The sequence below is a fragment of the Candida metapsilosis genome (assembly GCF_017655625.1).
Source record: "Candida metapsilosis strain BP57 chromosome Unknown scaffold4, whole genome shotgun sequence".
Classification (NCBI taxonomy): domain Eukaryota; kingdom Fungi; phylum Ascomycota; class Pichiomycetes; order Serinales; family Debaryomycetaceae; genus Lodderomyces; species Lodderomyces metapsilosis.
In genome coordinates, this window is record NW_027138162.1 from 84,008 (window position 1) to 110,878 (window position 26,871).

General features: G+C 38.1%; 10 protein-coding genes across 10 annotated transcripts; 7 read left to right on the top strand and 3 right to left on the bottom strand. All coding sequences in view use genetic code 12, as the record gives it.

The window, feature by feature from the left end:
• Window positions 1–164: 164 nt before the first annotated feature.
• On the bottom strand, window positions 165–3,438 carry VPH1 (H(+)-transporting V0 sector ATPase subunit a; the record flags this gene model as incomplete). Its single annotated transcript, XM_067692392.1, has 2 exons — window positions 165–2,561; window positions 2,935–3,438. The coding sequence occupies 2 exons, from the start codon at window positions 3,436–3,438 to the stop codon at window positions 165–167; spliced, it is 2,901 nt and encodes a 966-aa protein (XP_067547826.1).
• Window positions 3,439–4,807: 1,369 nt separating this feature from the next.
• I9W82_003429 (uncharacterized protein) lies at window positions 4,808–5,494 on the top strand (the record flags this gene model as incomplete). Its single annotated transcript, XM_067692393.1, has 1 exon — window positions 4,808–5,494. The coding sequence occupies one exon, from the start codon at window positions 4,808–4,810 to the stop codon at window positions 5,492–5,494; it is 687 nt and encodes a 228-aa protein (XP_067547827.1).
• A 257-nt stretch (window positions 5,495–5,751) lies between these two features.
• On the top strand, window positions 5,752–9,732 carry I9W82_003430 (Elongator subunit; the record flags this gene model as incomplete). Its single annotated transcript, XM_067692395.1, has 1 exon — window positions 5,752–9,732. The coding sequence occupies one exon, from the start codon at window positions 5,752–5,754 to the stop codon at window positions 9,730–9,732; it is 3,981 nt and encodes a 1,326-aa protein (XP_067547828.1).
• A 20-nt stretch (window positions 9,733–9,752) lies between these two features.
• Window positions 9,753–10,418, bottom strand: RAD59 (Rad59p; the record flags this gene model as incomplete). Its single annotated transcript, XM_067692396.1, has 1 exon — window positions 9,753–10,418. One exon carries the CDS (start codon window positions 10,416–10,418, stop codon window positions 9,753–9,755), a length of 666 nt encoding a protein of 221 aa, XP_067547829.1.
• Window positions 10,419–10,672: 254 nt separating this feature from the next.
• Window positions 10,673–15,286, top strand: USO1 (Uso1p; the record flags this gene model as incomplete). Its single annotated transcript, XM_067692397.1, has 1 exon — window positions 10,673–15,286. The coding sequence occupies one exon, from the start codon at window positions 10,673–10,675 to the stop codon at window positions 15,284–15,286; it is 4,614 nt and encodes a 1,537-aa protein (XP_067547830.1).
• A 200-nt stretch (window positions 15,287–15,486) lies between these two features.
• Window positions 15,487–17,760, top strand: ABZ1 (4-amino-4-deoxychorismate synthase; the record flags this gene model as incomplete). The annotated part of the gene is made up of 1 exon (XM_067692398.1): window positions 15,487–17,760. The coding sequence occupies one exon, from the start codon at window positions 15,487–15,489 to the stop codon at window positions 17,758–17,760; it is 2,274 nt and encodes a 757-aa protein (XP_067547831.1).
• Window positions 17,761–17,943: 183 nt separating this feature from the next.
• I9W82_003434 (uncharacterized protein) lies at window positions 17,944–20,361 on the top strand (the record flags this gene model as incomplete). Its single annotated transcript, XM_067692399.1, has 1 exon — window positions 17,944–20,361. The coding sequence occupies one exon, from the start codon at window positions 17,944–17,946 to the stop codon at window positions 20,359–20,361; it is 2,418 nt and encodes an 805-aa protein (XP_067547832.1).
• A 97-nt stretch (window positions 20,362–20,458) lies between these two features.
• I9W82_003435 (uncharacterized protein) lies at window positions 20,459–21,667 on the bottom strand (the record flags this gene model as incomplete). Its single annotated transcript, XM_067692400.1, has 1 exon — window positions 20,459–21,667. One exon carries the CDS (start codon window positions 21,665–21,667, stop codon window positions 20,459–20,461), a length of 1,209 nt encoding a protein of 402 aa, XP_067547833.1.
• Window positions 21,668–23,940: 2,273 nt separating this feature from the next.
• Window positions 23,941–26,160, top strand: CSR1 (Csr1p; the record flags this gene model as incomplete). Its single annotated transcript, XM_067692401.1, has 1 exon — window positions 23,941–26,160. One exon carries the CDS (start codon window positions 23,941–23,943, stop codon window positions 26,158–26,160), a length of 2,220 nt encoding a protein of 739 aa, XP_067547834.1.
• A 247-nt stretch (window positions 26,161–26,407) lies between these two features.
• IMG2 (mitochondrial 54S ribosomal protein mL49) lies at window positions 26,408–26,776 on the top strand (the record flags this gene model as incomplete). Its single annotated transcript, XM_067692402.1, has 1 exon — window positions 26,408–26,776. One exon carries the CDS (start codon window positions 26,408–26,410, stop codon window positions 26,774–26,776), a length of 369 nt encoding a protein of 122 aa, XP_067547835.1.
• Between the last annotated feature and the right edge of the window lie 95 nt (window positions 26,777–26,871).

Below are 26,871 nucleotides of genomic sequence, written 5' to 3' on the forward strand. Positions count from 1 at the left end.
AGAAAAAGATCATGTCAAAGTTTCACGCTTATTAGATATGACCGAGGTATACAAAGAGTGGAATATGGGTGACTTGAAAGACTCGCTCTCTCTCTCTCTCTCTACAGTGGCTTACTTGTATTACAGAACAGATACTTTTCAATGCAATACTCTAAACAGCGTACCTAAAATACATTGTCCAATAAACCCTTAAATCCAAAAGGTTCATATGGCAAACCACCTCCTTCAAAATATTTGGACATACTTTCAACCCAGTGCAATCTCAAAGAATGCAACATAGCTGAAGTTCCTTCCATGACAACCAAAATACATACGGTTAATGTAAACCACATGGCAAATAAAAACACCACTGCAATGACACCAAACACTCCAGTAGGACCAAAAGCCTTGCTAATGGTCATGGACCACAACACGGTTGACAATTGCGCATGAGCCAATGACAATGCCCACAATCTCAAATAGGAAGCAGTATGCGATACACAGTTAAGGCAGAATTCAATCGTATGAATGACTTGATGAATCATTATATCACCAAATGAATGCTCTTCATGCTCCTCCTCACCATCATCGTCTTCTTCATCATTATTATATGTAGAGTCATTAGAACCACCAGCCTCTTCATCATTTGGTAATGACGAGTATTGGGCATGTTGTTTAGCTTCTCTATCCAATTGTCTCTTTAACCATAATGGCTTCACAAAAAGCAACCAAGGCACACAAATCAATGCAATAACAACTAACCAGATTTGAATCGTTGCTTGTCCAGGATAAAATGGCTCTTCAACAGTTCCTGGTGACAAAAACATTGAAATTAACATGTTTAAGATTCCTGGTGGCTGATACTTTGACTGAGCCCAATTGACTGTCCATTTGTAAACAATCACCAACGACAAGTATCCAAATATACCTTGCATAAACAATAATCCAGGAATGAAGTTACCAACAATATCAACAAGTGAATCAAAATAAACGTAGTTGGCAATTGAGAAAAAGTAGGAATATGTCATGTGGGCGTAACCCATCAAGATTGACAATTTCATCTTGTACGAGTTGGAGAACAATAATGCATTCTCAGTACCATGCCATGCTGGATCCATACCAAAAATATAAGTTCCAACTTCCTTGGCAATCAAGGTTTCTCCAATCTTGAACTTCTCAGGCCATTCCCAACCACTTTGGAAAAATGACATTGATCTGGAAAAGACATCATTGTAAATGAACCCAGTGTACATGGAAAACAATCCCATCAATAACAAAATGTAACGACCAGTATATGCCATGTCGAAAATCTCATCCTTTTTAACTCCACTCAATTTTTTCTCATTCAAGACCAAAAATGCCGCTGCCAAAAACATAATAAACCCATGACCTAAATCACCAAACATAATAGCAAACATAAAGGGAAATGTAATAATGGTTGGTAACCCTGGGTTGATTTCTTTGTAACGTGGTGTACCATACGCATCACAAATTGCTTGGAACGCATAAGTAAACTTGTTTGTACGTACATATGTTGGAGGAGTTCTGTTAGTACTCAAAACATTGACAATTGAAGGAATCGATTGTGTTTGGTCAAACTCCTTCACAACCTGTGTAAGTTCAGGTACGGAATCTGTTGGAGTCCATCCTTCTCCAAGTAACAATTTCCTTGCTCCATCGTAATCGCATCGGTTCATTGTCTTGTAAACTTGTTTCTCTCTGGCAATGATTTCCCACCATTTTCCAAGATCTTGACTAATTGCGATCAATTCAGAGGTTAATGCATCTTCTGATTCACTCAAAACAGTTGCCAAATCTTCAAGTTTAGACTTGACCTCAGAGAGTTGCTTAGATCTGGCCTCTTCACTTTTATCAACCTCGTATACTTCTGCATCTAAGGATTCGCAAACCTTAACAATTCTCTCATGCACAAGAGAACCATATGAAAAGATGATGAATGTGTTCTTTGCAACATAAGCATTGTGCTTGACGTCATAGATCTCCTCTTGTAATTCCTCACTGTGGTAGTACAAATTTCCTCTCAAGATTCTCCACAAAATTTGTTGTAAAATTCCAACTTTATCACGATTGATGACTCCTGAGATAAATTGTGAAGTAGATGCTGAACTTGACGACAAACGCTGTTCATCAAGTTCTGGGAGCAATGATCGCTCGATGGCATTAGCTCCTCCACCAAGTTGGTAATGGAAAAACTTATCCACGGCTAAGATGGTGTACTTGAACTGTTTCAAGTTGTTCTGGTTCTTATACAACGTTTCAACGGAATCTCTCAATTGAACAACGCGGTCCTCCAACAACTGACCACTCTCAACTAAGTCATCAATATCGGATTGTTGCGGTATAACAAACTCATAAGGATACAACTTTACAGAAATATCTCTTTGATCCAATTCGTGTTTGAATAATCGATATTGTCTTTCTGTATTGTCCAACTTTCTCAATTCATTAACGAATGATCTTTGAAATTCATTCACCTTGGAGTTCAAATCTCTAAACTGAATGATATCTAATTGTCCGATTTTATAAATAGTTTCCCTAGCTACTTCAGTGGGCACAAAGAGCTGTACAAGCGACATGTCCGCTGAACGGAACACTGCCTCCTCCTTTTCTGTCATATCTTGCTAGTGTTGAATGAAATGATTGATTGGATGAAATAGACGAGCAAGTCAAGGTCCAATTAGATTTGCTCTCTCTCTCTCTCTCTCTCTCGCCCACTCGATGCGAATCTTCAACACAAAAGAATTTTGGTTAACGTGCACGACCTACAATACTCTAGCTGGAAGAGAAACAGTGACTTACACTAATGATAACAGTTACGTGTCTATTATTCGACTATTGGTCTATAAATGAATACAACGTGAACGTAACCTATGAATCTTTCACTTATTTTTTGTTCTCCTTTCCAAGTTCTTCTTCAAGTTCCTTCTTGTTCACCTTGTGAGCAGGTAATTTGGCAATGTTTGGATCAGCTTCTTCAGCATCTTCAATAAGTGACTCCTTGTTATCCTTGAATCCGTGCTCTGCATTCCATTTGGTAACTTCCTCTTCTTCTTTCTTCAACTTATCATCGTTGACTGTCTCCTGTTCTATGTCGTCAGCATCTGGGTTTGGACTAGTTTCCCTCTTTAATTCTTGTTCTCTAATTTTATGTGCTGGTAATTTCACTATGTTTGGATCGGCATCCTCGGCTTCTTGAATCAACGACTCTTTGGGATCTTTAAAGCCATGTTCAACGTTCCATTCACTGACCTCTCTTTCCTCCTCCTTGAATTTCTCATCCACAGCAGGTGGTTGCTCCTCTTTCTCGCCACCAGCTGCAAGTTCTTTGAGTTCCTTTTTCAAGTCAACCTTGTCGACCTTGTGAGGAGGGAGTTTGGCAATTGAAGGATCGACTTCCTCAGCTTCTTCGATTAATGATTCTTCGTGTTTGCTGCTCATTGTTCAATTGTGTATAGTTCTATAATTGGGTTATTTGGAATATGCTAAAGAAACAGATATTCTTCAAATGAATTTGGGACCTTTCACATAGTTTATATACATAGCAACTTAGAATGTTCTTTTATATTCTACAACAAGATAACAGTTTAAACGAAGTGACATGTTTCTTCTAAAAAAAAAAGCGCATTGTGTAACACAAAGCCGGTCATTTTTTACGGTTATTTCGGTGATTAGAACTTGTAGTCCGAAATCACTAATAGTAATGGAGTCACACCATAAAATAGGATTAAAAGAACTGTACATTTAGTATACTCATCATTCATTCAGGCAGTGGACATTTTGTCAATTGTCATTGAAGCAGTGATACGTTTCGCAAGAGCGGCGTTTCTGTGTGGCTTATTCCTTTAAGTAGTGTAATCATTCTTTCTGCATTGCCCCTCGTCTTTTCTTACACAAGTGGAATATTCTGGTAAGTAATTAGAATACATCTAATAGGGTTTTCCAGAACTAAATTTCAACCTTAAAAGCTATTTAAAGTTTAGCAATCAATTCGTAAAATCGAAAAGATGCTAAAAGAGTTTTATTTTGCTAAAGGTTGTGCTTAATGGACTGCATATCTTATTCCATCGATATAGTATTGCATCAATGCATCAGAATACTCCATCAGTTACCAGCTTTCGCTGCATCAGATCTGCGACAATTTTTCGTATAAGTTTGGCGCCAAAAATTTGTAATAAAAATATCAAGATAGATCTTATGAAGAGGGACCAAAAATTGCATTGTTCGTTCGAAATACAATAACCTAACGAACTACAATCTGATATGACGTGACCGTGCATGTTTATCCTTTCGACAATCTGTATCAAAAGCGAATGGTAGCATTTGCACTAAAAAAGTTTGATGACACAAATACGCACAATCTATGATGTCATAGTTGTGGTGTAGGACAAGACATCAGAGCTATCTCTTATGACAAGAATCATGTTTTACTCAAGAGTTCCGAGCAAATAAAAACCCAAACTGAGTCCTTCCCCCTACCAACTGTACTCCTCATTTGAAAATATTCTGTGTCATTCCCTAACCTCCACATATCTCCTTTTATTTCCTTCTATTTTTCCATTTCTTTTTCTGATGTTTTGTTTGTTTTTGCAATCAAAAATTTTCTCTTTTTGTCACGAACTTTTTGATTACATAATAATGAAAATGAAAAACAGACCCATTTATTTTATTACAAAGCGGATGTATCACTAAAAGAGACATACAAAAACTGTGTTAAAATTGCATTTAAACTTTCTCCATCTCCTAATGTCGACGAAAACACGTATCGTCTTCACTTTAGCCCGGCTCAAGCTTCCATTCACGCTCATTAATGCTTTCCAACTTTAAAACTGCATTCAGACCAGCACCAACAGCACAAAGGGCACCAAGAGGTACCCAGATCAGAGGTGACTACAAAGAACTAATTCCTCGGGTTCAAAATGACATAAATATAACTACCGCTCACCTTGCTCAATATGAGAGCAGATCCTTATTGAGGAAAATAATCCAGTTAATGAAGAAAAATCACAAGGAACAAGTCGAGGGATTAAGTAAAGAGTACGGCGAAACAGCCAAGTACGATGAGAAGCTATTTCACTTACTTAAAGGTCAATTATCTGAGTTGGGAAATTTATTGGACATCTTTAAAAACAACTTCATCCATTCATTATATGATAATCATTTGCTCGATTACAAAAGACGAAAGTCAAACTCTGAGTCAAAGGTGAGCTCAGACTCCTCGGGCTCTTCTGTATCTCTACTTTCTATGAATGAGGGAGATGCCGATGCGCCAGATTATTTATTAGACCCAATATCGTTTGAGATGTTGACTGATCCGGTCGTCACTCCAAGTGGAATTACTTACGAAAAAGAGGAAATATTAAATCATATCAATAAAAAGGGCAAGTACGACCCTATAAGCAAACAGCCATTGAGTAAAGATCAGTTGTATCCAAATTTGATCATAAAGGACACCGTCGAAGCATTTAAAGAAGAGCATAGTAAACAAGGTATATAATATACCATAGTACAGATAGCATAGTACAGATAGCATAGTACATATAGCATAACAACTAGGCGTAATAGCATGAGTTTGTCATAATCTCATTTTTGTCTGATAGGCTGCAGTAGTTTTTTCCGTTCGGTCTCAAAACTGGTCCTGCATTAAAGACAACAATACTTTTTTTTTTTCTTCTTCTTCTTCTTCTTATGATGAGCAGCCATCAGTGAAGAGCTAAATCCCATTGAAGCTTGCAGTTCTCTATACATTGCAAGATGAGAAACTTGGTAGTGTTGAACAGGGGACACATAAGTCCAGAATCACAAACGTATCCAGATTTGCACATTATTGACAGTGTCTATGATGCAGTTTCTGATGCCATCACATTTATCCTATCTTCCGAAGAAAGTGAAGTTATTGAAGTACAACAGTTTCATAAAAATGGGAGTGTTTCTGTGCTTGCTAGCTTCCCAGCTAGCTCGAAATTGCTAAACACGGTGCATTTTGTCGACTCAGCACAATTGGTGTTTGTTTTCAGCAATGGAGATATTATCACTGCAAGCTACGATCCTCAACAAACAAATGATTATGATCAGACCATAATTGAAATAGTGGGAACCATTGACGTTGGGTTGCAAGCTGCTCAGTGGTCACACGATGAGGAGACATTAGCTATGATTACCAACGAGAACAAGTTGCTCTTGCTTTCCAGAGTCTTTGAGCCAATTTCTGAAAAAATGTTAGATTCCAATGATATCAAAATTTCAGACTCCAAGCATGTATCAGTAGGATGGGGTAAAAAGGAAACACAGTTTAAAGGTAAAGGTTTCAAAGCATTAGAGAGAGAAAAGGAAGCTTTGAAACATGCAGGGTTGAATGAAAATGCAACTCAATTACGTGATCCAACTGTTAATGAAATTGAACGCGGAACAATTTCAACTTTTGATGACAACACCGTAAGGATCAGTTGGAGGGGTGATTCAGAATATTTTGCAGTCAATACCAGGGAGCCTGTTCTTGTTGAAGATACAGGGGAAACATACGATAGAAGAGTCATTAGAGTTTTCAACAGGGAAGGTGAACTCGATAGTGTCAACGAAGCCGTTGATGGATTGGAACAGAATCTTAGTTGGAAGCCGCAGGGAGCTTTAATTGCCTCCACCCAAAGACATATTGATGATGAAGATGGTGAAGAAGTTCTCGACTTCGTATTTTACGAGCGAAACGGTCTTAGACATGGCCAGTTCAACCTTAGAGTTGACCCTCATGAGGAAGTGGTGCAAAATATTACGTGGAGTTCTGATAGTGAAATTATTCTCATTCAATACAAGGACAGAGTACAGCTTTGGACCTCCAAGAATTACCATTGGTATTTGAAGCAGGAGCTTTTTGCCAACGACATCTTATTTACAAAGTTTCACCCTGAAAAACCATCCAATTTTATGATTGGAACCAGAAATGGCTTGCAAATAATAGATCTTACCTACAAAATAGTTACAGGTCCAACAAGGTTTGGCTCTGACTTAGGTATGACCATGGTTACAGATGGAACAACCGCAAAAATAACTCCATTGTCGGTTGCAAATGTTCCACCTCCAATGAGTTTTCGTGAATTGGACGTTCCGGATAACATCAATGACCTCGCAGTTAGTAAGTCGAATGAAAAATATGCCACATTATGCAGTAACAACGACATTTATCTCAGTGAATTGACCATTGCCGATATGAGAGAAGGTAAGCATCCCAAAGTATTGAGCAGAATTGCAGCCGACGTCTACATTAATGAATCCAATGAGGTGGCAAAGCAGGTTGCATTCATAAAGGACGATTTTATTGCCGTTGCAGTTGACGCTCCAACTTATTCTCGAGTTGTATTGATGGAGGTTGATGATATAAGGAACCCAAAGCTCAATGACTCGGTTGATGTTATGCCAAAACTAGTCTTGATGAAATCTAGAGCAGATTTTAAAACGGTCATGATTGAAACTGTGGATAGCAGACTTATTCAATTTGACTCCACTCAGGATCTAAAGGAAGTGTGCAAGCTTCCACAATTGTGCCGTGAGTTTGAAGTAAACTACAAAGAGGAGACAGATGAGTTTGAGTGTTTTGGTTTGTCTCGGAATGGGAAATTGTTCCGCAATGAAACGCCAATTGTAAGTGGTGTAACTTCGTTGTTGATTACCGAGTCGCACTTGTTGTTCACAACAGTACTTTCCAAATTGTGTTTTGTTCATTTGAACTCGCCACATGAAAACTACGAAGTGTTTCAAAATCTATCCAACGAGAACATTGTGGATGAGAGAATAAGACAAATTGAGCGAGGATCATTTTTGGTTAATGCAATGCCAACTAAATATTCCGTTGTGTTGGAAGCACCAAGAGGAAACCTTGAAACTATATGTCCTAGAATTATGGTTTTATCGGCTATCCGCAAATTCATTGCCGACAAGGACTTCCACAGCGCATTTCTTGCATGTCGTACGCATAGAATCGATTTGGATATATTACATGATTACGATCCAAGTTTATTCTTTAACAACGTTGAGCTATTCGTGAATCAAATCCTGAAGGTTGAATATTTGGATCTTTTTGTATCATGTTTGCATGAGGAAGATGTGACTAAAACCAAATACAGAGAGACTCTTATTGATGCTGGAATAAATGAGTTAGAAATCAAACAGAATGGAGAAACTTTACAACCTGCATTTCGTAAAAAGTTTGCCAACAAAAAGGAAGAAGTGTTTAAAAATTTCAAAGACTCAAAGGTCAATAGAATCTGCGAAGCAGTGTTGTCGATATTACTCAAGAAGGAGTACTTTGACAACTATATGCAAACTGTTTTGACAGCTTATGCATGTGAAAAGCCACCTAATTTGGTTGAAGCTTTGTCATTGATTGGTGGATTAAAGGATGAACAACAAAAGGAGACGGCAATCACCCATTTGTGCTTTTTGCAAGATGTAAACAAACTTTATGACACATGCTTGGGATTGTACGATGTCAAATTAACATTGTTGATAGCTCAGCAATCTCAAATGGATCCGAAAGAATATTTACCATTCTTACAAAACTTGCACGTTCAACCAGAATTGCGTAGAAAATTCTTGATTGACGATCACTTGAAAAAATATGACTTGGCATTAAATTGGTTACACGAACTGGGTAAAGAAGCGTTTGCTGAATTTGATGACTACGTTGTGAAGCACGACTTGTACAAACTCGGATTGAAGATTTATGAATACGACTCTGAGAGAAGTAATGATATCATGTACTTGTTTGCTGAGTACTTGCAAAAGACCATCAACTTCAGCGAAGCTGGTTTGGCATTTGAGTACTTGGGTAAGTTGGACCAGGCATTGGAGAACTACATTTTGGCCAAAAAGTGGAAATCAGCATTGGCTATAACTGAGAGACTGGAATTTAAAAGCAAATTCGAGAGCACTGCAAATAGTCTAGTAAACACATTGACTGCCGATCACAAATACAGCGACGCTGCGGAAATTGAGTACCACTTTTTAAAAAATGTCAGGGAAGCAATCAAATTGTATTGCAAGCAATACTGGTTTGATCAAGCCATTCTCATAGCTGAGAAAGAGTCACAGCCTGAACTTATTGAATCAGTCGTTGATGTTCAGATCAATGAAGGTTTTGGTACTATTGCTGAGCTATTAGCAGACTGTAAAGGACAAATGAATTCACAATTAAGACGGTTGAGAGAGTTGCGTGCCAAAAAGGAGGAAGATCCATATTCATTCTATGGCACCCCTGATGATATGGACACGCCGGATAATGTATCAGTTGCGGCTTCAGAAACTTCAACAGCACCTTCCTTTTTCACCAGGTATACGGGTAAAACTGCAGGAACTGCCAAAACGGGAGCTTCGCGTCGTACTTCCAAAAACAAGAAGCGTGAAGAGCGTAAAAAGGCGCAAGGTAGAAAAGGTACGATCTATGAAGAAGAGTACTTGATCAGATCAGTCGGTCGTTTGTTGGAGAGATTAGATCAAACACAACCAGATGCCATCAAGTTAATCGATGGGTTAATTAGGCGTCAAATGAAGGAGAAAGCTTACCAAATTCAAAAGAACTGGTGTGAATTGATTGATTTCATATCGGAAAATATCGACGAGATACACAATATGAGTGAAAGAGATCGTGAGAGAATCGATGACGATGGTCAAGTGTACTTGATTGACGAAATTCCTAAACCTACAGTGAATAAGTTTCCAAAGTTTAGCATATTGGATTATTGATAGCGCATACATACATAGTCTCATCCAAGACCGAATTCGTTGCTGATCTTCTTCAGCTCATACCTAAAATACAAATCTCGTAGACCAACGATGGCATTCTTCATTCCATCAGTAACAGCCTCTTTCTTACATTTGGAGTAGCACATATACTTATGAGGGATATTGGTTGCGCTGCCTTCGCCAATTCCTTCAGACCATGTTCCATCTTGTAATGTCAAACGAATAACGCAAATACACTTTGCCGAGTACCTTACCTTACTATCGTTGCTCGATGAAGTCTCTGATGTTGATGTATTGCAGCCGTTTTCTGTTCCTCCACTGGCTGTCTGCTCACCAGTCCCGTCATCTTCAACAACATTCATATCCAGTATAACACAGTCCTCGATTGAGGTTGACCATCCATTGAACCCAAAAACTTCATTTGCTAGCTCATACAAGGTGTGACCAGAAAACTTGTTGAAACTCCAGTTTATTCCACCAACATTCTTTGAATCTCGAGAATACTGTAGCTGCTCAAGTTTTATCTGCAACAAGCTGATCTTTTTCAACACTTCTTCATCACAGTCTTCCATAGTGTCTTCAGTCGCGTCGTCATCCAAATTATCTAAAGTGGGAAAGTAGCTGACAGTTGAAGGAAGGTTCCGTGTCTCTTCATCAATATCATACTTGGAGTCTTCAAACGGCATCAAGACATTTTCTTTATCTGAGTTTGTTCCTTGATGATGGTACCAAATCTAAGTATAACTTGTGGTATCTGGTGTTTAACGTGTCTCGTTTATGAAATTTTTTTTTTTTTTTTCTTCTTTTTTTAGTTTTCCAATTGGCACATCAGTACATCCACCGCATGGAATACATAAACAACATTCTAGGGAGTCAGGGCCAGACTCAACTGGTAGAAGAGGCAATTCCTACGCTATGCAACCGATTGCAACACGCAACCATGCTTGCGGATCGAAGATCTGCCGTGTTGGGATTAAAAAGTTTTAGTAGACAGTATCGAGAAACTGTTGTTGAGTACGGATTAAAGCCATTGATCTCGACATTGAAGAAGGATTACGATAATGCAAACTTAGTCAAATCTATTTTGGAAACATTTCTTATTTTATTTATCCGTGGAGACTCCAATGAAGATTTAACGCGGGGGTGGATATCTCAACAACTGAGGTTGCAAAATGGAAAATATCCGTCCCCATTATTGATGGATTATACTCTTGACCAGATGTCTTTGTGGATTGCCGATGCTCTTTTGCAAGATCAGGAAGCGTTTAAGCTATTGGTTGACGAATTGGAGGAAAATGACTATCATTTAAGATTATACACCATTCAACTCTTGGAATCGTTAGTTGCCAGTCGAGGCACAAGAGTCAAAGAGGCATTGTTGAATGTACCTACTGCGATGTCCACTATATGTAACTTGTTAAATGATGTTCACGAACCAGTGCGCAATGAAGCAATTTTGTTACTAATGGCAGTGGTGAATAACAATTTCAATATACAAAAGTTAGTTGCATTTGAAAACACATTCGAGACATTGTTTAATATTATTCATGAGGAAGGGGGGATACGTGGGTCAATTCTTGTTCAAGACTGTTTAACGTTGATCACGAATCTTTTGTTGTTCAATGCATCAAATCAAAAATTCTTTCTAGAGACCCAATGCGTTCCCAGACTAGCGAGATTAATAGGAGAGCCAATTGATGAAACAGAAGAAGAGCTTGATGAAAATGGCGCCTCTTTTCCTACTCCTCCTATAATATGGACTGAACAAAGATTACAGAATATGATAATCGCATTAGAAATTTGTCGCTTATTGGTCTCGGAAGATAATGAGTTGGTTGTACAAAATCAGGACAATTTGTACCAAAATGGTATTCATTACATCCTCTTGAAGCTTGTGTTCTCGCCAATCACCGAGACACTGATTCGGTCAGTTGCCTTGCAAACTACTGCTGATGCAATCAGTGGCAATCCCACAATTCAATTTGAAATCTCAAAAATCGATGTCCCCTATATTGACCCATCTTTACCACCACATCTTCAAGATTATGACAAGCCTATCCTGGTGCCCTTAGCTTGGCTCAATTGGTGTTTATCTCTCAATTCAGTGCATTTGTTTGATATAAGAATAGGTGCTGCATTTTGCTTACAGTCCTACTTTAAACACAATCAAGAGTCAAAAATGGCATTTCTCAATGACCAAATCTCTGCTTATTCGAATGAAGATTTTTATAGGAACTTGAAAGAGGATTTGCCAGAAGTGAATGGCAATGGGGTACCAACACCTTTTGGAAACGTTTTTAAGGTATTAATGGATTATGATGCAGATTTAAAATTAAATCCGTACAAAGTTTGGTTTGCATCTGTTGTATTGATGTATGCTTTTGAAGATGAACCAGCGAATCGCGATCTTGCGAGAGCATTAAAAACAGGAGACGAGGATTCGGGTGAAGAGGTCATGACATCGGTCCAAGCAATCTCAAGCTTGCTCATTACAACATTGAACCATATGGATCAGAGAATTGCCATTGGATATTTGATGCTTCTTACTGTTTGGCTCTATGAAGACTTCAACGCAGTGAATGATTTTTTGAAGGACGATTCGATCGTTAAGTCGCTATTAAACTCCTTATCTCATACCTCATTAGGCGAGAACCTGCTTGTTCATGGTATGACTGCTGTATTGCTCGGTGTGTTGTACGAATTTTCTTCAAAAGAGTCACCTATTCCAAGGAAGGAGTTACACTCGTTGTTAGTGAAGAGCTTGGGGAGAGATAACTATTCCTTGAAAGTGAAGCAGTTGATTGCGGACCCTGTATTCAAATTCTTTGATGAAACGCTGAACTTTAATTCTGTACAAGATGATAGTGGCTTGCCGGATGTATATTTCGACTCCATTTATGTGAATTTGGTAAAAGAGAACTCATTTAGGATCAAGAGAGCGTTGTTTCATGATCCTGAAGGTGAACCGAGACGTAAGATATCGTATGAGGATGTCGAAGAACTAGATTTAAGGATATCTGAACTAAAGAAGGAGATTCATGAAGAAAAGCAAAAGCATTTAGAAAACGAGTCATCTATGAGGCTGAAAATTAAGGAATTAGAGAAATTGAAAGAGGATTTGGAGCAACGTTTGGAAACTACCGAAACCGATCTCCGGAATTTGAAAGAAGAGCATGAGGCGGCCGAGGAAAGCATGGCCTCGACACTGCGAGACCTCGAGGAAGTAACAGCATTGAAAAACAAGCACGAATCTTCTTCAGCAAAGTTGCAGAAGGACTTGAATGCTAGTACAAAAAAGTTGGAAACTCTCGAGATTGACAAGAAAAAATTAGAATCTCAATTGAGCCAGTCGGAGCAAGCCAAAGAGAAGCTTGAAGTTGGGGTCAACACCATGACGAAAGATCTTTTCCAATTGAAGAAGCAAAATACCGATTCTGAGAATAAGATAAAGAAGCTTGAAAAGGATTTAAAGAACATGCAAAGTGAATCCGATAAGATTAAACGAGCAAACGAAGATAAAATCAACAAGCTCAAAAAGGAAATTGAAAGTGTAAATCAGCGACTTGTTGAAGAACAGGGTGAACATAGAAAGGCAATAGCGAATATTGAAACGCTCAACAAAGAGCTCACTGGGAAAGAGTCTGACATCGCGAAGGCTAAACAAGAAGTGGTTAGTCTCAAGTCCAAGGTTGAGGAGCTTGATCGTACAAAGATCCATCTAACTCAATCCTCAGAGGAGAAGCTGGCACAAATCAAGGCATTACAATCATCTGTTGAAAAAGAGAAAGCAGAGCAACTTCTTTTGAAAACTGAGATAGAAAAGTTGACTACGAAGCTCCAGACGGCTCGGGAAAAACTAGTACAGACTGAGTCAGATAGTGATGAGAAGATCCATAAGCTTGAAAATAAGTTGGAAGAGTACTCTGCGAGGGTAAAGAAATTGCAAGAAGAAGTAAAGAGCCTTGAAACTAAAGCTAGTCAAGTTCCTGCGTTGGAGAACACAAACAAGGAGCTAGAGCGAAAACTTTCCGCTCTTGAAAAGGACTTGACTGCAAACGAGAAAAAATTGTCCGAACTAAGCAATGTCGAGGCTGATAATACGAAACTTTCCGAGGAACTAAAAGACAGTAAACTAAGCTTTGAAAAAGTTCTGGCGGAGTTGTCTGACAAGATTGAAAAGCAAAGAGAGGAATTGGAAGCTGCAAGGCAGAAACTTGTTGAAGGTGAAAAGGCAGAAGCAGAGGTTGAAAAGCTTTCCTCCGAGATCAAAGCTTTGAAGGAGAAGTTGAGCAAGCTTGAGACTGACTTGTCAGATAAAACGTTACAGGTTGAAGCAGGAAATGCAGCTAAGGATAAGAATCTGGAGCTTGAAAAGGACCTTGAGAAGCTCAAAAATGAGTTGAGCAGCGCCAAAGAGAACGATGCTAAATCCGTTGAACTTGAAAAAGAAATCAACGAGCTCAAGGTGCAAGTAGAGGCCGGAAATGTATTGGAAGCAACTAATAAGGAACTTCAAGAAAAGGTCAAAAAACTCACACAGGATCTTGAATCTAGCAAAACCAAGATCGATAAAGGTTCAGATTTGGAGGCTCAGATAGATAAACTCAAAACCGAACTTGCTGATGCAAAAAAGCAAAGCGTTGACAAGAGTGAGATGGAGAAGGAAAATGAGCGTCTTAAAAAGGAACTCGAAAAGACTGAAAAGGATGTACAGAGTGGTCTTGATTTAGAAATCAAGAACAAGGATCTCAAGAATGAACTTGAAAAGATTAAGAATGAAAAGAAGGATCTTGATACGGTTCAAAAGCAAAATGAGTCCCTTCGTAAAGAGCTTGATGAGTTTAAAGATAAATCAAAGGATGCTGAAAATCTCAAAGCTGAACTTGAAAAGCTCAAATTAGAATTGGCTGAAACCAAGAAGCACAAGGAAGAGGGCGTTAAGTTGCAAGAGCAAAATACGAAACTTTCGCTGGAGCTCGAAGAGCAGAAGAAGAAAAACAAAGTGATTCCGGCCCTTGAGACACAAAGAGATGCAATTCAAAGAGAACTTGAAGACGCCAGAAAGAGCCAAGACGAAGTACAAAACTTACTTAGCAAGATCAAGAATCTTGAGAGTGAACTTGAAATGAGTAAGAAACAGATTCTGGATGATTCTGATTTAAAGACTAAAATGGAAACCCTTGAGAACGAAAAGGCTAGTCAGCAGAAGGTGCTTGAGAAGTTGAAGAAGGAGGCGCAAGATTTGCAGAAGCTGATAAAATTGGAAAAGGATAAAAATCAGACTCAAATTGCCAAGGCCAATGAGGAGACCCAGCAACTTAAAAAGCAACACGAAGAAGAAGTGCAGAAAGTGGAAAAGAAGTTAAAGAGTTTAGAAGATAAGTATTCTTCTTATGTTCCAAAGTCTGATTTAGATGATTTGATGCTTTTAATGTCTGACTTAGATGATAAGAATAAAGCATACAAGTCACGTTTGAAAGAGCTAGGGGAAACAATCGCAAGTGATGAATCTAGTGACGAGGATGATGATTACGATGATGATGATGATGAGTAGAAGTGTTGTAAATAAAACTTAGAGGCTCCTTCATTGAATTTATGTCGTATATGTACATTGACTTATACTTTAACACAAAAGCCCAGAATTTTCCGTAATTAGTAAAGTTACTAAAATTTTCAATGGCTAATGAGAATCCCTCTCATCTAAATCTTTATAGCAATACGGGTCGTTTTCCATTTCACGACTCACTTTCTTAAATGATCCTTCTTATAGACTCATACGATTCATTCACTAATAATTTAGCTCAATTGATCAAAGACACCACTGGTCAGGAAGTAATTATTGTTCATAACGACGCATTTCAACCAAATGAGTATGAATCATTTTACACCCAAATCAAACAGTTTTTCCAGTATATAGTAATAGGACCCGGTCCTGGACATCCAGCTAATTCACAGGATGTAGGGATTATTAGCTGGTTACTACAAAGAATTGCCAAGGATGACGTTTGTGTCCCAGTTTTGGGAATATGTTTAGGGTTTCAAAGTATTTGTCATGAGTTTGGAAACAGAGTTGAGAGATCGGAGGAGGTTAAACATGGTCAAATATACGATATATATCCCATTGGAGAAACGCTGTTATTTTCTGGTATGAGCAAGTTTCCTAGTGTAAGATATCACTCGTTGTTTGTGGATATGATTACCTTGAATGATGAAATAGAGCCCCTTGCATTTTGTTTGGAGAAGGGTAAATCTGAAGATTCAAAGATATTGATGGCGATGAAACATAAAACACTCCCATTTTATGGTGTACAATATCATCCAGAGTCTATTTGCTCGGAAAATGGGAAACAGTTGATTATCAATTTTTCAAAAATTGCCGACAAAGTGAATTCTGTATTTAGGAGAAGCTTACCGATATCGCCAGACAATCAGTTTAAAGGTCTTAGTAATCACGAAGTACATGAAGTAAGCTTGGTGAAGGAGAATGATTTTCACCACAGCCTTGACAATATCACTTTTGAAAAGTTATGTTTACCCGAAAGTATAACCGCAGTTGATGTGTGCGACTACTTTTATCAAAAGAGCAATGAGCCCAATTTTGTTTTGATGAATTCTGCATCTATCCCTGGTGAATGGTCTATTATCGGATTTCCAATTGTTGGCGAAAGTGAGGTCCTCACTCATTCAATAGACAATGTGAATCAAATTGTGTTGTCAAAATACAAAACTGATAGCAGAACGGTTGTTGAAGTGGATGGACATGACGGTGCTTGGAGTTATGTCGCTAATGCAATGCACAAACGATACATTCCTAGGAAGCTTATTAAATCAAAAATACAAAATTATCCTGAAAGAGAAATTCCATTCTTTGCTGGGTTTATGGGTCTCATTTCTTACGAAGAAGGGCAGCATTTAGTGTTTGAAAAGATCAAGCCTATTTGTGATAATACCCCGGATCTCAAACTTGTGTATATACAAAGATCCTTGATTTTTGATCATGTTACTAAAGAGTGGTTCATCATATCCGTGAACGATAATTCAGATTGGGCTACTTGGGTGGCGTCAGAGTTGGAAAACGTGAGATCTATAAATATTGACAGTGTTCCCAGCAGTGTCAAGAATCTTGCATTACAAGAAGATGCTGATTCCATTCAGTTTGAGTTGCCATCTCAGGACATTTATAAGGAACAATTTTCCAAATGCCAGGAGTATTTGCACTCTGGTGATTCATATGAGTTGTGCTTGACAACCCAGCTGAAAATCAAACTTCCTTCTTATATCAATGCTTGGGATATATACAAAGTACTTACACTTCGAAAGAATCCATCCCCGTTTTCTTGTTTTATTGATTTTGAAGATTGTTGCTTGCTTTCATCATCACCAGAGAGGTTCCTCTCTTGGAAAGATAAAGGTTGCGATAAGATGGTAGAACTAAGGCCAATAAAGGGAACAGTGAGAAACACTCCTGAAGTTGATATCACAAAAGCCACTGAAATCCTTAAAACGCCAAAAGAAATGGGAGAAAATTTGATGATTGTGGACTTGATAAGACATGATTTGTATCAGTTTACAGATAATGTGAGAGTGACACAGTTGATGGCGGTGGAAGAATACAAAACTGTTTTCCAGTTGGTGAGTGTTATCCAAGGAATTCTTGATAAACAAAGAGGATTTTATGGAATTGACATCTTGCATAGATCCTTACCTCCTGGCTCTATGACTGGTGCGCCAAAAAAGAGGTCTGTGCAATTATTACAAGATATTGAGAGCTTGCAGAAAAATTCCTTTCAAGGAGGTAGAAGAGGAATTTACAGTGGAGTTGTAGGATATTGGTCGATAACTGATGATTCAGATTGGAGTGTTATTATTAGGTCTGTTTTCCACTACAAAAGAGACTTTGAAAATAGCAAGGAGACTAGTGTATGGCGTATAGGTGCTGGTGGAGCCATAACTGTGTTGAGTGATGTGGATGGAGAATGGGATGAAATGAATTTAAAATTAACAAGTGCTTTACTGGCGTTTAATTAGATACACACTTTATAGATAATTACTGTCCTGTATATAAACATAGTCTGAAATAAATTTTTTTTTTTTTTTTTTTTTTTGTCGAAAAAAAAAATTTAAATGAACCATATACAATTAACAAACCAAAAAGACACCCATAGCAAGTTAATATCAATTGAAAGGTTAATCTATATATACCATCAAGCTATGTCATTTTTTGGATTCGATCCGACAAAGCCACCGCAAAGTGGCAAAGAGAATGAAGTGTACGACTTTGAAAACACTTATGATGGATTGGGAGAATTAGAAGATGAGGATGACGCATTTAATGCCGACACTTTTGGAACTAGTGTTGCCGAGATTAGAAAAGATTTCGATTTTGGCCACGATAAGTCTGACCAGAATGCTAATACCCAGACTTCATCAGCTCCAACTCAAACCCAAAGCTACGCCCAAGCAGCTCAAGCGGCACCTGTGAATGATGATGAATTTATGCAGGAGTTGTGGGGCACCTCATCCAGTAAAGCGAATGATGAATCTCAAAAGGAGACAGCTCCATCTTCTCAACCTGAGAGGAAGATTTTATCATTGGAGGAAATTGAAGCACAGTTAACTGCCATTGACCAACAACAACAACAACAGCAACAACAGCAGCAGCAACCAGGATTTCCTCCCCAAGGCTTCAACCAACCAGGGCTGTTCCCACCTCAAGGGTATGGAGTCCCTGGTATGATGCCACCACCAAACCAATTTAATGGATACATGTTGGGTGGTTATATGCCACCTCAATATGGCTTTTCAGGTGGAGTGCCTCCTCAGCAATTACCACCTATGCAAGGATTACCGCCACATATGCGCCAACAATTTGAGCAACAACAACAACAATCCTTAAGCCAAGTTCAACCTCCACAAGGGTTGCAGAATCAGGGTCAGCTTCCGACACAAGGAAAGGGCCAAGTGCCTGCAGCAGCTGTGCACGATAAAGGGCACCCTATCTCTCAATCTGTACAGCAAGAGCAAAAGGCTCAAAAGGTAGACTTGTCACAATTTCCTGTCTTAGGTAAGGAAGCATTGCAACAGCACCACCATGCTTACCAGCAGCAACAACAACAACAACAACAGCAGCAGCAGCAGCAGCAGCATCATCAAAGGCAATACCACCAACAACAAGTTGAACAACCAGTTCAAGAGCTCACTCCAGAACAACAAGCCAAAGCTGCCAAAAGGCTAGAGAAAGTGTCAAGGATTATGAAGTACTCGGGAATTATGAACCCAAAGGATAAAGATTTTGTAACCAGATCTCAATTGTCGCACATTGTCACTGAAGATCCATACAATGAAGATTTCTACGCGCAAGTGTACAAAGTCATTCATCCTAGAATTGTCAATGGCGTTCCTCAATCAGCACTTGGCCATCAGAACAACTCAATCGCTCAAGCTTATTTAGATCATAGTGGTCACAGATTAGGAGGACGTTACAAAAGAGCCGATGTTGCATTGCAAAGAATGCAGCAACAAGTGCAGAAAGCTGTCCATGTCGCCAAAGGAAGACCAAAATTTGAGCAGTATGCAAAAGAGGGTGCATTAGGAAAGATTTCATTTGCTAGTGGAAAGAAGCCTAGGCAACAATTGGAAATTATCAGTAAAGCAGCTGAAAGGGAAAAGAATGAAAATGTGACTGATGATGCCAAGAAGGAGGATATAAAGAGATATTCCCGTAGAGATATTTTTGCAATTTTGGAAAATATCATTTCAGAGTTGATGAATGTGGAGAGTGAATCAAGAGTTTCATCAAATGTTGACACAACAAACTTGTGGGAATCGATGAAAGTTTTAGAACAAGCATCTTCGTCAGGTGACGATGAAGCTGAAGTAAATCCATTCATTCAGTGTTTGAACTACAACAAAATGTTGAAAATATTGATGCGTCTTTTCAAATTCTTGAGCCGTGAGCAGATATTGACTATTACCACTTTGATCATGTCCAATTTGGAAAATTTGTCAGTTATAAAGCATGGCTCGTACACAACTTATCCCGATAAAAAAGTGTCGGAAAAGATTTTAAAACTTGTTGATGCTTATTCAATGACGTTTTCCAAGATTTTGATCAATGCTGTACTGGAGTTCAAATTTAATGAGATTATTGGATTATTGGTGATTTTGATTGAACACAATAATGTATCATTTGTATCAACTACCAAGATAGGTCTCACTATTCTCACAACCTTGTTATCGCGTGCTGAATTAATCATTGGAGAAGGGCAAATTTCAGCAACTGACTTGTCGGAATGGACTTCTTGTTATGATGAATTGTTTACTGCCTTGGAGTCAAGAATATCGGCGATTTTCCCGCCTCATCCTGTTGACATTGATGATGGATCTTCTAAGGAGAATTACATTTGGCAGTTTTTGGCCACCTTGTCATTGGGTGGTAAATTGAGTCATCAAAGGATTATTGTTGATGAAGTTAGAGATGAAATCTTTGGTGCTATGAATAGAGCAAAAGCCATTGATAATCAAGATTTGGCCAATCTTTACAAGAAGCAAAACTTGTTGAATAATTTGAATATGTTCCTTGTTGTTATGGGATTAGTTGCTGATGAGAATGACATAAAGGAACTTTAGAGGCTGGACAGTGTATGTAGTTTGAAGCGTTTTACTAGAAACTAAATAAAAATGTAATTAAAAGAAGAAAAATATTAACGTACAAAATGGCTTCATCCTAGTCGTAGTTTTTGTTGACGCTATTGGTGGATGAGCCGACTGTTGAAGCACCTGAAACTTTTCTCTCATCATAGTACAAACTCATGATTGATTCTTCAGTTGAGATGACAGATCCAGTATCATCATCATAATCTTTGAAACTAACTTTGGGACTTTTCACGCCATTCTTCTTTGTGACAGGCTTATCCCATTTAAATGCAGGTAGTAGACTACCTTCATACTCCAATTGAGCCAACTGGTTGCGCAAAACTGTATTTTCGGTGCGTTGTTGTTTCAATTGCAGCCGTAATTGATCCATGGCCCTTTGTTGTTGTTTCATCTCATACTTGTGTTTCTCTTCCATTAGCATCATCTCCAACTGGTATAAATCAGCATTCTTGGATTCATGCTCCTCCTCCTCGACAAGTCCAGCTTGTAAAGAATTTGTTGGTGTAATTTGCTTCCTTTGTGGTTTCGTTGGTGACTCGATAGCACCTTGAACAAAATGTAGGCTGCTATGTTTAGATTTCCGGTGCAGTCTCTTGTAAATCTGAATGTTGGTTTCGGTCAACGATACACTATCAAAGGGGTCTTTAGAAGGAGAATTTTGGCGAGAAGTTGAAGTGCTAAATGTTCCATCAAAAGTCAATTCATCGTCAAACTTATCACCTAGAATATCCTCCTCCTCCTCATACACATCATATTGCTCACTTTCACGGCTTTCTTTGTCATCTAGTAAACTAATCTTTTCGAATATGGCACATGCAGAATCAAGGCGAACTTGATTTTGAATATAAACTGGTTTTCTTGGGGTATACATTTCAATAATAGACTCATTTTCAAAATCGATTATAGTTGACAACACTTTTGCTCTCTGTTCAGGAGGATGGGTTCGTGAAGAGTCTTGTTGTGGCGCTTGCATTGTTTCAGGTGTTGTGGTCATTTGTCGAATAGGCGTCATGAGGTCTCTGTCCTTAAACTCGTCTTCCCTGGGAGTCATTAAGTTAAACGGTTCTTCATATGGTAGATATTGTCTGTTGGTATCCAAATGTAACTTGGGTTGATCGGTTTCAAGGTCGTTATGGGTTTCTAGTGATTTCTTTGCTTGCGATGGCGTTGTTGTTAACCTCAGTAGTAGATCTCTTGCACTTCGTGACTTTTTCACTGTTACCTGTGTCAGCTCCTTATTTAGCAAAGTATCTTTGCTTTTCCGCCTGAATAGCATCATTGGCATGAATTAGGGAGAAAATCAGTGACTCTATGGTTTGCTTTGAAACAGGGAAATAGGTAAGTGATTTATATAACTTTGAAAAAAAAAAAAATTTTGCTGAAGCAGTCTCTAGATTAGCACTTCTTTCAATGACAAATGGGGAATGTGGGTCTTTACTTCTGATAAAAGAAGGAATGTGTTGAGTATATATAAAAAGAATGTAATGTAGCTAACTAGTTTGAAAGTTGTTAATGATTGGCGGCTTATAATCTGTATTGTAAATGTTTTGTTTTGTGTAACATTTGAAATTTATTTCCTATTTAGCATTCAATGTTTCCCAATTAGGAAATACAATTTTATACAAATTTAAGTAGCAATACATTATACATACAAACCACAAACCACAAACTACATAAACAACAGAAGAATGTTAACAATAAAAAGAATGTGTTGGGGTTGTGTCTGCATAATTGTCTGGCAAGGGCTCATAACCCCATGTGGCGAATACTTACCAATAGTGGGTAACAACCTAAAACAATATATAGTTAAAAAAAATTACTCTAGCCAGCGCTGTCTTTCCATACTCTTATTACCTTTCAATGTGAATAATGTTACTCTCCATTAACACTAACACACGTTTTTCTTTAAACTACTCCAACTCGTAAAAGAATGTTCAAATAAAAAAAAAAAAAAAACACGCAAATGAAAAACTTTCTTACTGAATCACAAACCTGAACAATAGAAAAGTCTAAAATTACCAATTGAAACCCTCAACAACAAAAGGAAAAAGCTAAAATTCATTGTCTTTTACGAGAGGAGTATCTATATCTAAAAACTGTGACTTGTGTTGTAAGTCGAATTGCGTGATACTGGATATTTGCTAACCCAAATTTAAACTGATTTGCATTCTTTGAAATTTTTTATGTTGTGGTGCTGACATACGTTTGACCAATGCTCATCTTCATCTCAATTGTTCGAAGTTTTTGTGAAAGGATATGCACCATTGACGCCTCATTATTTATGTAATTGAGTGAAAAGTTTCTTTTTAGTTGCAGAAAAGTAGGGAAGATTAGGCGCGTATAATATGCAATAGCAATGATGGAACTTTATACAGCTTTGTTCAGCTTTATTGAGTAGGCGTGATTCATGTTGTACTTGTACGAATGCAAAACGCGTATTGAATGTGAATGTGAATGTGATTACGTATATATAATATTTGTCTGTGTTTATGGTTTTGTGGATTTGTTTACAATTTGTCTTGATTCTTCTGTTTGTTGTTTGTTGTTTGTTACAAATGAGATCACCAAACTCAAATCAAATCTTGTTAAGAATAAAAACAAGCCAAGCCCCCTAACACAAATGAACGGAATGAGATCAAAAGGAAATGCGGAGTTACTTACAACCCAAAAAGATTATGCAATTGCTCCGAACATTCCACAATGATGATAGATACGTGGTTTCAATTTTTTAAAGTACGAGAAGTGCATAAACAAAACTCTAAATGTTACACTTGTGGCTTCAACGCTACTGAAGATTAGAAGCGAGTTGATTATACGACGTAAGTAAATCGCAATCTCCTAGAGAGCACATTTTTCTAAATTCCAAAGTAGTTCCTTTAATTTAGATATGTAAGCTCTGTATCATGTAAAGATCCATTCTGGGGCCAGACCATCTTTAAGTCCACATTATAAGCTCAATTGAAAAGTATTGATATAACATACTGTCAACCAAAATATTATGAATTGTTTCTATGAATACTCAGGAGTCAAAAGTTTGCAGAATTTTAGAGCCAAATTTTTACTGTAAACACCTTTCACTTAGAAGTGGTTTCTCGTGATCCTTAAAGAACCTTTATGCACCAGATATAGCTTCTACAACCACTCTAATCTCCTTGTGACTGGTTTAAATGTCATCCGTGGTGTAAACGAATAGGTGTCGTGAGTTGACAAAATGTGACATTAATATTAGTAATAGTCACGTGTATGACTCTGTCCATTTTGACACACAAGGCAACAAACAACAAAACAAAGTCAGTAACCACCAAGGTGATTGCAAATTTTGTACCTAATAATAGAATACATCATTTACTTCATACAAAATTTTTTTTTTATTATTATTATGACAAATACTTGTCTATCTCATAATACCATAAGCGAATAATTCATTGTTACAGAGAGACACTGGAGGAGAGCAGCCCCTTTTTTTTTTTGAAAGCATCTTGAAATTTTTTTGACCATCTTACATTTACCAAGCAACTCAACAGAACCTATTGACATTTGTATTTATCAACAATGACCTCATCACCACATTTTCACAACACAAGCAGCTCATCGAGTAAACTGCTGATAAACGCTGTTGATCAAATAAACTCCACTATCACGTCACCGGCAAGTCAACCTGATTTTACGGGGCTGGTGATTCCGTTAACACTGCCTCCAGTCCTGAGTATACTGGACACCAAATTGATTGAAATGTTGGAAAAAGGAGTGACACCAGAATCAACAATACTCACGCATGGGTACGTTCATGGTCATATACACAAGCATAGGGATCACACACATATTCACGGTCATATACACAACCACGATCATGATCACCACTATCATGCAACACAAGGATTGCCAGCTCCTGAATTGCCATCACAAGATTTTCAAAATGGCACTATGGCACAACTGTTTGACACATTCTGTCCGGAATTTAGTAACGTAGCTACATGTAAAGATGTATTCTGCGATGACTTGGATGATTGTTTCTATTTGGCTTGCGATGACAGCAAACTCATCGAGGAGAGTTGTTGCGATGAAGCAGTAGAAGATGGAAAAATATGCTGTACAGATCCCAACTGTGTACCTCCCTTGGAAACACAAAAATGTTGCCAACATACAACTGATGTGCCTATTCTTAAGAGCCAAAGAGGCTACGACTCACATTGTTGCGAGCTGTACGAAAGAGAGGATGAACTGAAGGTCGTGTGTTGCGAGGATCCCAAGTGCAAGGAATATAAAGTTTGCCATCTGTCGCCCAATGGAGGTGGCGATTGTCATAGATCAAGTTGCCATCATACGCAGGGCACCTTACCGGAATCAGAAAAGAACAATCTTTGTGATTTACAAATTGACAAACGTCCTCTTTTTGAAGATTTGATCAGTAATGTTCACCAAAATTTGATACCACAGAAGAACCTTGTAAATACATCAGATCCTCCTGCTAAACGGGTAAAACGAAATCCCCTGAATGATTTTGAAATCCACTTCCCCCACGAATGTCATCCTGATGATGCGAAAGAGTCAACCTATCACCACCACATCCACCAGTCTTGCTTTCATACAACAATTCCAAACGATCCAGCTTCTGTTTACGACGACGAGAAGCTCATGTCGGATTTCGATTTCATTATCAAATTTAACAATTTCCACGACATGATGTCTAAAAAAGCTAATCTCACAGAGCCATCGAAACTGAATGATGCAGATTCACTTTTGCAATACCCTTGTCAATGGGAACACTGTATTAAAAAATTAAACAATGACAATTTTATGAATCATATAGTTGGTGACCATATAAAGCAAGAGCATGATTTGGAAAAATCAACCTCATATCAATGTGAATGGAACAATTGTAATTACAGTGATGAAAACCTTGATGCCTTGCTTGAACACTTGGAAACACATAAGCAGTCTTACGAGAATGAGACAGCACTAACGACTAGCTCACCTAATGTGTTGACTCCAATGTCTACTACAAGTGCGCCTGAAAAATCCCCATCCATCGCCAAGTCACCAACAAGTATCAATCGGGAGTTGAACATTACCTCCATGTCAATCCTACCCAAAAAGAAGAAAAGCAAGAATGCTAACACATCAGCTTGTTGTGCACAAGGACCTGAATTTAGATGTCAATGGGAGATTGGTGTGGACAAAGATGGCAAGCCAATTCCATGTAATGCAACTCACAACTCCCAATGTGATTTACAACACCATATTATCAACACTCATATAGGATCAGGCAAATCAAAATACAGTTGCAATTGGATAGGTTGTGAAAGACACAATGGGAAAATCTTTAACCAGAGGCAGAAGCTTTATCGTCACATTCATGTTCATACAAATTACAAGCCATGCAAATGCACAATTTGTGGGGCATCGTTTGCAGTACAATCAATGCTAGACCAACACTTGCGAGTTCACTCAGGTGAAAAGCCATTTGAATGTACAATTTGTGGTAAAAAATTTGCCACAAGCAGCTCCTTATCAATTCATAATCGTGTCCACACAGGAGAGAAACCACTTAAATGTAAGTGGCCTGGTTGTAACAAGAGCTTTAGTGAGAGTTCAAACTTGACCAAACATATGAAGGTTCATGAGAAGAAATATGCTTGTACTGAATGTGGAAGTTCATTTGCTAAAAAAGTTGATCTTGACCAGCATCTCAAGTCTCATGAGAAGGTGAAGGGAAAGAAGTTTAATACAAATAGAGAGACCTTGAGGAAAGGTGTTGAAGCTGTTGTGTAAAATTGTGTATGAATTTCTGTGGGCTTGATAAACTTGTAGCATCCATTGTGAGTACTCTTTTTCATGGAGGAGATCCAGATCTTTAGGTTTCCCCTGTATTGACTTCCTCTACGTCTTTATAATTTTTTGCAATTTTGTTTGTTGCACTGGTCGTGTGTATACGCCCAGAAATGGCTCACAAAAATTTTTCACCAAAATTGGTTCACCACATATCCATCAACTTGCCAAAAGAAGCTACATCACCACAATGAGACCTACACCTACACTTCTAGCACTCCGCGTTAAAGTCCCTAAGCCTGAACTTACAAGATACACATTCCAAGACCTAAGTTCTGTATCGCATCGCGACTTACCCAATAACGGATTTGGCGTCAAGAACTACTACATTTCCAAAACGAAATTTCATCATTGGCCAGTATACAAGAAGGTCCAAAACACCAAGATAACGACTGAAATCAAGCGTGTTCAGGGTGATTTACATCAATTAAAACAAGATTTACTTGAAGCTTATCCTCAGTTTGACATAACCATGAATCAAGGTGCAGGAATTGTGAATATTAAAGGAGATGTGACGAGAGAGGTTACGGAACTTTTTGAAAAAGAGATCAAGATATGAGGATTGAAAGGGAAAAGCTGTTGATAGAGTTTTGTACATAGTGAATGAATAATGGTTTCGGAATAGTTCTTTATTCAAAAAGTTTAGCTCTAATT